The sequence below is a fragment of the Lactuca serriola genome, chromosome 4, assembly GCF_051521515.1.
Source record: "Lactuca serriola cultivar US96UC23 chromosome 4, Lser_US96UC23_V15, whole genome shotgun sequence".
Taxonomy (NCBI): Eukaryota; Viridiplantae; Streptophyta; class Magnoliopsida; order Asterales; family Asteraceae; genus Lactuca; species Lactuca serriola.
Genome location: NC_136411.1, coordinates 332,235,389 through 332,247,051, shown reverse-complemented (window position 1 = coordinate 332,247,051; position 11,663 = coordinate 332,235,389). Strand labels below are relative to the sequence as shown.

The 11,663-nt window shown below is 34.6% G+C and overlaps 1 protein-coding gene across 1 annotated transcript; it reads left to right on the top strand.

Moving 5' to 3' along the window:
• Positions 1–10,631: 10,631 nt before the first annotated feature.
• On the top strand, positions 10,632–11,353 carry LOC145099602 (uncharacterized). The gene is made up of 2 exons (XM_079037149.1): positions 10,632–11,046; positions 11,112–11,353. Exons 1-2 carry the CDS (start codon positions 10,632–10,634, stop codon positions 11,351–11,353), a joined length of 657 nt encoding a protein of 218 aa, XP_078893275.1.
• Positions 11,354–11,663: the final 310 nt, after the last annotated feature.

Below are 11,663 nucleotides of genomic sequence, written 5' to 3'. Positions count from 1 at the left end.
CCAAGTCAATTTGTATGGTTATTCACACCTTGTTTGTGATCCTCGGCATCCCAGTCACAAATTTGAGAGGGCACAATCGAGATTCAAACATGCCATTGAAAAGTTCAATGTGTCTCAAAAGATCTAGGAGTTTCAAAACCAATAAAACCTAATAATAAAATATTTCGTTTTCATGGTGGAAATTGGTAAATCGTCATTTACCTACCTTCAACTATTTTATAATTTGGATTACGACATCCCTCTTCCAGTTATAAATAGGTTGTTAGGTCCTAGCCTTAATATTTCATATTGGGTGTTATACTAAGGACTTTAAATCAACTAACTTGAATTTCTCCCATTATAGATGTCTAGTTTAGATAGCTATGGTCTTCCCAAATCTTTAGGATCAAGCTTCCTAATGAAGATGATATCCCAAATGGCAATCAAGGTGAAAGATCAATCCCTTTGTTGGGCATTTGTGAGACGAGAAATCATACTTCACTTCATCCACCTCCTCCAATAAATCTCCCTATCCCACAAGTTTTAAGACTTGATAAGTTCTAAGTCACTCAATCCCTATTGGCAAGCAAAGTCTATATGTGCTTAGATCTTGGGGATTAAGCCACATATTGATAAGTCGGGAGAGTCGGGTGTCGAAGTCTCGAGGTAGCTGGCTGCTGACTTGGTTCTTCAGTCACTCCCTGATGACAGGTCGCGACAGGACCCTTAATGATCTTACCTATTTGCTTGATGATGCTAAATCAGCAATGATTTGGAGCATTAGTAAAGCAAATTGGATTGTAAGATCTACTTTCCAAACATATTTGGACATTGAAAATGGTGACATTGGAGGTCTAGAAAAAACTTTCTCTTCCCAATGGAAAGGGATCGGCCATAGTCAACTCGGTTGACCAAATGGTAAAGAGAAAGGTTAAGTCTGTGATAGTCCCATGTACCATTTCCAAAGAGTCCATAAGATTCTGTTGCCAAAGGAAAGACATTGGTTGCGAAGCTGCTAAATTTACCTGAAACATCTTAAGGATGGTAAAGTCAATAGGTTTGACTCTACTTTAGGTAAAGTCCATTGTCTAACTCTATTAAGTTTCTATTCTGAGATTCTTATTGCATAATGTGACGAGGTCACATGTTGATGTTTTAAGAATCAAAGAAAAGGTGAAAAACTTAAAGGAAGTATATGATGATTCTGATCGCGAAGATGGATTTCGATCGCATGGTTCGGTGATCAGAATTTTGTGTTGTTACTTAAGAGTTATGATATATTGCTTAGGAATAGATAACAACAAGTTTTCCATATGGATTGTAAGGATAAATTTTTCCGCAAAGTTTTAAAATAAAAAGAAAAATGGTTTTGATTTTATTTATTTTAAGTATCCTTACAATGGCATTTGTGAAAAATTGTTGATTATTTGTTTCCATTGATAAGCAATATGGGTAAATGGATTTGATTCTTTCATTAGTGGAAGTGTCATAATTTACCAAATAAGGAAAGATTCTCATCACCCAAGTCTTAGTTGGATAGAAACTTGGAATCATGCAACTTGTATTGTATGATCATGAGAATTTTTTATATATTTGGGAAATTAAGTCTAATTCCTTGTTCACATGTATATGTGAATCAAGTGAAGGACAAAGGGATCGGATACACTTGGGTGTGCGCTGATCAGGTCCACCACAAAGTTGATAAGATTATTCATTATGATTTACTAAAGTTTAGTAAATATGGTTATACTTACAAGTTTAAGTATAGTTCTGGATCATTGGAGAAGTTTCAATGATAGACATAATGAGTAAGAAGAATCAAATAAGGCAGAAAGATAAAAGTTTCTCAAATCTGAAGAGATGGGAGAGTACTTGAGTATCTTGTTTTATCATTATCTTAGTGATTATGAAACCATGTCACAATTGATCCTCTAAGGACACCTTAGTTCATTTTGTTTGGCTAAGGAGAGGAATCATGAATTGTTGAAATGGTTAGATAAAAAGATAAATTATACTTCGTTCGAAAATTAAATCTTGGAGTCATACTCCAAGATTCAGCCTTGAGTGACATAATCTTAAGAAAGGTTTAAAACACTTGTTAAATGTAGAGTAAAATGTGTTCTTACTCTTGTACATTTGAAATTGGTAAGTTGTGATGTTTTGGATAAAACAAAGACCAACTAAGACCAATTGTGTGAAGTGTTTAACTTGATAAGAATCTGCACTAACTCTTGAATATTCGTTTTTCTCAAGGAATGGTTCTTAACAAAGAGAATCTTCAAGAGGTCAGTGGGAGTCTTAAAAGGATCTTAAGATAGATTCAAGAACTAATCAAGAGTTTTGTTAATCACTAGACCACGACTTGAGGTTTGTAACCTATCATGTTGACATATTCTGTGCCCATTCCAGTTAAAGTTGGTTTTGCATTGGAGTTATGAGAGTTCTCAACTGGTTGCATAACAACTTGGAAGCAATGGCGGGCCCTTGTGCTACCAGGTGGCAAGAAATTAAGACTACACAAGTTCAGTCCATATGAATTTGGATTTGTCATTAACCTTGTCGTGTGATTATGGTTATGTCAAATTCACATGGATAGGAACACATACACCATCAAAATCTAAGTGTCACAAGGTTTCTCTCCGATTCATGAAAATGATAGTGAGGAAACTCTTTCACTAAGTAGATTTAAGTGGATAACAAGTGTGAAGTTTGCATTCTCATGTCGTTAGTGGAGCGTGAGTCGTTAACCGGCACACTAACTAATGAGAATGGCAAAGGTTTAGACTCACATGTGAGCTATCTAAGGAAAGGTTTAGACTCCAGGTGTATGATTTGATAAAGTCTTATCAAGGCAATCTAGCATCAGAAATCTGACTGATTTCTAGGTACATGTCAAAGCTAGTGGGAGCATAAAGTGTTATGCTAGTTAGATAATAATCATTATGCTAGTGGGAGCATGATGATTATGTTGCAAGTTAGCAATGTTAATTATAGAAAACAAAAGTTTCAACTCGCTTTGAAAAAGTTGTTTTACTATAATTAAGGGAGAGAAATTTATACTTCATTCCAATTCTACAAGCTTAGATTGAGATTTTAATCAACTTTAGTCAAGAATATATATGAATGTTATGTTGGAATGGTTCAACATAAGGAATTTCTATATATGTTGCTTTCTCAAAATTTGATTATGATTACGGCATCCCTCTTCATAGTTCGAATTATGAGAACATGGCAAATAAAAATTTTATAGCGTGAATCGTATCCCATATGCTTCGGATATAGGATCGATTGCATGTGTTATAATATTCATCCATTCTAAATTTTCCTAATGCTTAGGGTGTTAAGAAGGGAAAAGGGATTAGAACTGGATATGACTAAGATGATTAAGCAATTGTCAAGAACAATTTGGGGTTTTCCAATGTTTGGTTACTCATGGACAATTGGAAGTATAGAGTAAGGATCGTATTGACATATTTTGGAAAGAGGCAACTCTTGTTCAAAAGTGATGGTCAAGATGGGAATATGGAATTGTTTCCATAGGTGGAAGTTATTCTTTGAATCTATGTAAGATTAAAGAACTTAATGCAAAGAAGGATGTTCAAAGGAATGTACTTTGAATTTGAGACTTCATCTCCATGGAATTGTTTTCCATTGGAATACTTTGTAATGTTTGTTGCCAAGTCTTTGTGACTTGTGTGAATATCATTACAAGAGGATCATTGCATAGATTATGGTAAATGAAAAGAACTTGGTATTCTTACATTTACAATAAGGATTGGGATTTTGAAATGAGAATAATTGAGGTCATGTTCAATTGATATACATTTCACAAAGAGATGACCATATGTAAACATAGTGTGCATACTTGGAGTATGGCATAGATATTGTTTAGAGAAACATAATATGCATGCTTGGAGCATGGCATCACTACTGTTTCAATTCAAGTATTAAGTTGATTAATCGAAACATGAATAATGAGTGATCAATATGGTGCTTAGATAAAAGGTGTTTTATTTACGATCAAAGTGTTGAGGCCATATAGGACTAGTATTATTTTGTGTTTCACTTTGCATTTTTGACTTCCAAAATAACTAGGTCATTCTCCCGAATGACCAAGTTATTCAAACCATCCACAGTCGGTCATATGTTGGAAGTAGATATGAATCAAGACTGTCGTGAATTTGGCTTGTATGATTTGTCTAAAGTGCTTTAGACAATGCAATAGTTGCTACAACATTCATGAGTACTCATAAGGGCTGAGTATTGGATTCAACCCACGCTCATTTGGATTCACTTCATGGATTTCATCACGAGTGAATCATGAGACGATAATATCTTATATTCTTCAAACCTAGAGATATGAGTTGTTGCCTATGAGTTGGTTATACATTGATTGTACGAAAACGCATTGGTAACTCGATGCTATAAAACGTGCCTTTGTGTATGATTCAACAAGTAGTCAGTACAAGCATATGAGTCTAAGTTTATCCATTCCTTTTACCCTCAAAGGGATAAAAGCGATATCTGTGGGCCCCTCGATGATTTACTGATGACAAAAGTAAGTGCTCGGTCGGGCTGGATTGATTTGATTTGTTCAATTAGTCAGTCGTCATAAATCAGAAATCGGGAAACAACAAATGGACAGAGAGAATGATTATAATCCATGTCTCAGTCCATATGATATCTAGAATGGAGGAATATATGATCACTTATCTAATGGACAAGTCATTGACAGAGGTCAGAGTTCATCGACAAGGTCAGAGATCGACATAATCTTTTGAGAGCTACGATTGCTAGTCGGGTTCTGAAGTCATACTTGCAATAATAGTTTTAGACTTATCCAAGTGGGAGACTGTTGGATTAATGTCTAAGTCCATAACTATAATTGGTAAGACTTGACCCGACCCGGCATGGTCCATTTGGGTTGCATGGCATCATGCACTTGGATAGACTAAAATGAGAGAAATAACACTTAAGGTTTATTAATATATTATAAGTTCTAATATATTAATAAGATTATTTAATTAGTATTGATCAATAATTAATTTAGAATTAATTATGTGATCAAAAGAAGACTAATTAAATATATGGGTTGATTGTGTAAATCATCCATACTTATATAGTGGGCTAATGCTCCATGGATTATCAAGTTGGGTAAAACCCATTGGATGATCCATGGATGCTCCATGGTGTATTTGAACCCATGGATCCATGGAAATGGATAGCCATGACAATTAGGGTTTACCCTAATTGTAGCACACTATATAATGATCTCTTTCTTGGGAAAATTGGCGACTATGATATACATGGAGGGCAACCAGATTCTTGAAGTGTTCTAATTTCTCTCTAAGTTATTCCAAGTGCTTATGGTGTTGTGTGAACCATTTGAGGTGTCACACTTGGAGAACTAGGCACTCAAGCTTCATGAAGACAAGCACCAACAAAAGGTATGTTATTTTAACTTGTGTTATTCAAAGTTTTGTATGCTATAATAGAACAATACCTTGGAAAGTTGATATTTGCATGTATAATAGAGAAAACATAGATCCAAGGTATTTAGGGTTTCATGTACACTTAGGAGTGTTAGATTGCTCAAAACCCAACATGTACACCATAGGATTGATGTAGTGCTCATAACCCATCATCTGTAAGGGGTAACAAGAGAGGATTAAGAACAAATCCTGTACAGAATAAATATCAGGGGTGGTAGAGAGAAGGTGGTGTTTTTAACAAGAACTCTACATAAATTTAAGATAAATGATGCATAACAAACCGACTACGAAGAACCTAGAAAATATGAAACCCAAGAAAACTATAGAGAAAGAGTCTAGTGATGCAGATGTCGAGAAGGAAGATGAGTCAGATAATTTAACAAGAAGAAGGTTGGAGAGGATCATTTTTTATAGATATGTTGGATGTGTTAAATTATATGACATCAGTTGTGTTGCATATGTTCTAACAATCGAACAAGACATTGACATTAACGGTTCTCAATCTTACAAAGAGGTTGTAGCAAGTAACAAAGCAACTAACTACTTAATGACGATGAATAAAGAAATGAAATCATTGGAAAATAATGAAACATAGAATGTTGTTCCATTACCAAAAGGAATGAAACCAGTAGGATGGAAATGATTCTTTGACAAAATGGAAGGAATTGTGGGGGTTGAACCATCTAGGTTCAAAGCAAGGTTGGTGGCAATAGGGTTCTCTTAGAAAGAAGGAATCGACTATCACGAGGTGTTCTCACCGGCCATGAAGCACAAGACAGTTCATGTTCTTTTTTCCATGGTGAGTGCATTTTATCTGGAGCTTGAATATCTTGATGTGAAAACTGCATTTCTTCGTTATAATTTATATAAGAAGATTTATATGTCCCAACTAGGAGGGTTAATTAATTATGAGAAGCATCATATCTGTTTAATGAAAAATTCTCGGTATGGTTTGAAAGTAGTCTCCAAGTCAATGATATAGGTGGTTTGATTCGCTTATGATTTTGCATGACTACATTTGGAACTAGATTGATATTTGTATTTACTCTAAGGAATAGTCTACTACTCCCCTACATATATATATATATATATATATATATATATATATATATATATATATATATATATATATATATATATATATATATATATGAAGTAAGTTCAAATAAAAACAATAAATAGTGTGAGAATGTTATTATTCTATTATAAATTTATGTATATGGTTTTTTTAATAAATTCTAATTTTAGTTTTAACATGTGATTATTCATTTATTCATTGTTGAATAATGACATAAAGTTGCAGATACTGTTGGGTTTAAGAATGTTGCGTCATTCGGCCTTTTGCTATTGTTTATTTTGAATACCCGGTTTGGGCATGTCCAACTGTGGTTTATTATTAGGGTTAGCATATATATATATATATATATATATATATATATATATATATATATATATATATATATAGTGCATGCATGTATAGAATTCGATGTTACGCTTCTCATTAATAGCTTTTGCTGCATTGTAACCCTAACACACCTCTACAGTCAAAGTTCTTCATCGAGCTCTTCTGAGGTGTTGAATATTAATCATTCAACATTGTTTGATCCATTCACGTGTTCTTTACTTCATCAATATTGTTTATATGTTTGGAATCTGTCGATCTATTAGCGTGAATTACTCATCAGATACAAAATTCATTGCAAAATAATAACATAAAAATAATGTTTTTACGTTCTCACACTATTTACTGTTTTTATTTGAACTATCCCTAATATATATTTATATATATATATATATATATATATATATATATATATATATATATATATATATATTGTTATACCTGGATAATAAGCTCGTCGCAACCAAGAGAATGGTTGGAATTAATGACTTGGAGGTGATTCTAAAGAATGAATTATAGATGAGGGATTTAGGTGCTACAAATAAGATATTGATGATGGAGATTCAAAGGGATAAAGTATAATGAAGATTATGTATTACTCAAGAAAAGTACATTGAGAAAGATATGCAATGATTTTTGTTTGATCAATCCAACTTAGTTGGAACTCCTTTGACAACATATTTAAACTTGATCGAAGTACTATACCAACTATTGATGAGGAAAGGAAGTACATGAGTAAAGTTCTATATTCGAGTGTTGTTGGAAGTCTCACGTATGCAATAGTCTGTGCCATACATGACTTGGCTCATATAACTAGTATAGTAATCAGTTTTATGAGTAATCCAAGAAAACCACATTGGGAAGCAGTCAGTTGTCACTTGAGATATTGAATGGAACGTTTGATGTTTGTCTAGTATATGGTGCTAACACCCAAATTTACTTGGTTATATATGTAGACTCAGACCATGGTAGAAATTTGGTGAAAAGGATATCATTGAATGGTTATATGTTCACTATATTAATGTGCAATAATTTGGATGTCAATATTATAAGATATTGTTGCCTTGTCTACAACAGAATCACAATACATGTCTTAGACAAAGCCTTTTCTACGAGGAATAACGAATAGATATGGTTACATAGTCTCATTTTGAGTCTTGGTTTGAAGGTGGAGAAGTCTGTCTTATACTGTGACAGCTAGAGTTCCTTGAGTCTTGTAAAAAATCTTGTTTATAACGAGAAGACGAAGCACATTGATGCTATGTTGAACTTCATTCGTGACATTTTGGAAGTTGAAGAATTATCTACATTGAAGATAGATACCAAGGAGAATCAAATAGACATGTAGAAAAAGTTATTTCCCATAGAGAATATCAATATTTGCTTAGACTTGGTTGATAGGAGAAGTCTGTCTTATACTGTGACAGCTATAGTTCCTTGAGTCTTGTAAAAAATCTTGTTTATAACGAGAAGACGAAGCACATTGATGCTATGTTGAACTTCATTCGTGACATTTTGGAAGTTGAAGAATTATCTACATTGAAAATAGATACCAAGGAGAATCAAATAGACATGTAGAAAAAGTTATTTCCCATAGAGAATATCAATATTTGCTTAGACTTGGTTGATGTTTGGAAGAGTTAAGTCCATCTAGGAAAAAAACTCATAAGAAAGAGATATAGGAAGTTATTGGTTTCTATAACATGAAGTATACTCAAATCAAGGTAGAGATTGTTAAATGTGACTTGAGCGTTTATCAATTATGATAGCGCATTTTAACTAAGCTTTCTAACAAAGCTTTCTAATGGAGTATTTGGAAAATTCCAACTACGTTGAAGCCTTGGTAAATGTATTAGAAGCATGCCAAATACACTCTCTATTCATTTTCATGGAAGATGCACTCCTTTTGGGTATGAGAATGGGCTAGGGTGTTCAAGGAGGTCCAAGAATGTGCTCAATGATAATGTGCCCAATAGATATAATATGATACATTAATGCACCGAGGCTAGAGGATGTGCTCTAAAAGTGGTAAATACACTCCCGGATGCACTGAACCTTTAGAAAGCACTGATTTGGTCTAAAGCTGCTCTCTGTGGTCCAAAGTTAATCTCCGATGTCAAATGTTGAATATTCTAAAAGTAGTTGAATGGAGTATGGTGATTGGATGACATCCAACTAGGCCTATGAGTTAATGGGCCTGTCAAATTATGGTTTTTTGTATGATCCTCAATCTATAAATAGGGGCTACTACATAGGTACTTTGATGGTCTTAAAGTATTTAATTGTTAGATTGTACTTGTAACTCTCTTTGATCTTGTGAATAAGAATACTCCCTTCTTATGTGTAAACGTAGGCCACCTTAACCGAACCACGTTAAATACGGTGCATTTATGTGTGTGTTTCGACGTGAATCCTCGTTTAGTCCATAAAATGATTAGTGATTAATTGAGGGATTGGAAAATTCTCAATTAAGTGCTAGAAAATTGGTTTGTAATTTTCATGATGTTTAATTTATCTAAATTGCCTCCTATTCATTTTCTCGTTATTCTTAAAACTATTAGAACATTGGTGACAGGAGTGGATTTAGGGGGGTCACCGGTGGCATCGGCAACCCCTCACTTTTCCGGCCGCAGTGGAAAATTTTTCGAAAATTTTTAACATTGTTATTTTTTCTATTATCATGCAACCCCTAACTTTCCCGTGCAATCCTATTGTGAAATCCTGCGTCCGCCCCTGATTGGTGATGGTTCCTACCTAAAAGTTTGTTATCATTTCCTACTGTCAAGATTACCCGTGTTATAGATGATTCCTACAAGTTTATTATCATATCTACGGAAAAAAATGGTTAACAAATTTTAACTGATCATTTTTGGTAACTTGGTTGATTTATAAGAGTTTATTGTTTTTTGATCAGTGGGAATAATATTGTAGTGGTTGTGTGTTGATTCCACGTAGATTTAAGCACCTCTTTGAATCTATCCATACGGAACTACAAGTGCAACATTCTAAAAGGAATTGGACCATAATTGGTATCCAATAACTTTAGAAGAACTAGATGATCATATATCTATTTTTAATCCAACGCCAACTTTGTAATATGTGGAAAGTATCAAGAAGGCCTCAAAAGGATATAGCCATACAGGTATTGAAAACAATCACCAAAATCTCCACTAGATACACTTACATGAGTCTTTTGAGATATTAGAGATTGTATATACTTCATTCCATACATCAGGTCCTGAAGCTACGACTTCAATGCACTATCCTATGATAATTTTTTTCATTTCCCATGCCATAACCAAGGAGAAGCATATTGTGTCTATAAATGTTGGTCAAGAACCTCCAGGAATCATATTGGACCAACATCATTAGCAAGTCCAGTAATAGGTCCATGGTTAGTACTTCGGTACTAACGCTTTAATAATAGGGTTCCAAGGAACTCCTAGTGGTTTATACATTTTGTGGGAATTTTAGAAAAATTTTGGTGAGTTTAGTGATGAAAGGTGTTAGCGTATGTAGTTGGCCCTTTTATGATGTATTGTATATATATATATATATATATATATATATATATATATATATATATATATATATATATATATATATATATATATATATATATATTGAGGGTATGCAATATAATGTTTTATGGGAAATATAGACGATTTCATGGTATCAGAGCACCCTATTTTCTTGGATCATTCTAAACCCTAGTCGACGGCTCCGTCCTTTTTCTCTTCCCTCTCATCTTCTTCACCATGTCAGGCACTTTGTCTGAAAAGCCCTCCTCCACCATTAACATAAAACATGTTGTTCCGTTCATCTTGGATCTAGACCAGATGAATTATGATATATGGAGAGAGCTTTTTGAAATTCATTGCATCGGTTATGGAGTTGACGATCATCTCAAGCCTCAACCTCAATCTCCCCCTGCAGACAAAGAGAAAGATAAGGCTACTGCCGAGTCTGCTGAAGCTTTAACTAGATGGTTGTGCACGGACTCAATTGTAAAATCCTGGTTATACGGTACTCTCTCTATTCTTCTTCTTAACATGATTTTCAAGAAGCAAGCCACTGTCTTTGAAGTATGGGAAAATCTGGAGAAGGTTTTTCGTGATAATAAAGCCTCCAAAATTATTCAGCTTGATAGAGATCTTCGGAACATCTCCCTTGGTAACTCATCTATTCAGAGTACTGCAACAAAATAAAATCCATTGTTGATCATTTGGAGCATATAGATGCTAAGGTCTCAGAAGCTAACCTTGTTGCATATATGATAAATGGTTTGTCTCAAAAGTTCCGATACATTGCCATTAATATCCGTCATCGTGAGCCTCCTATCTCGTTTTGGGATGCTCGACCCATTCTTATCTATGAGGAGCAGCAAATGCTTCATGATGAACAACGTGACTCGTCAATCACGCATACTGATCATACCTCCTCACTGAATGCTCTTCCTGTTCAGTCATCTACCAAATAATAATAGCCATGGAAGTGGAAGAGGAAGTTATCGCGGTGGTCGTAGCAATCGTCGTGGTGTCCAGGGAGGAGGTCGCTTCGGTGGCCGGTTCCATAATAATTATGGCGACAATTTTTCTCTTGGCGGCGGATTCTTACCTAGTAGCGGACTGCAACGACAAGGAGAAGGGCGTACATGGGCCTGCGGCTGGTTTCAAGTGCCTCATCCCACTAATGGGCCTTCCCAGCATGGCTTGCTTCCAACTCCAAATGTAACTGGGCCCAAACAACAGCAAACTCAACACAATTTGGCCCAACAACAACACCATTTT

Coding starts and splice junctions, on each gene's coding strand:
- LOC145099602 (XM_079037149.1), top strand. CDS start 10,632: ATGTCAGGCACTTTGTCTGAAAAGCCCTCCTCCACCATTAACATAAAA. Junction 11,047..11,111: donor TCTTCGGAACATCTCCCTTG/GTAACTCATCTA, acceptor TGGAGCATATAG/ATGCTAAGGTCTCAGAAGCT.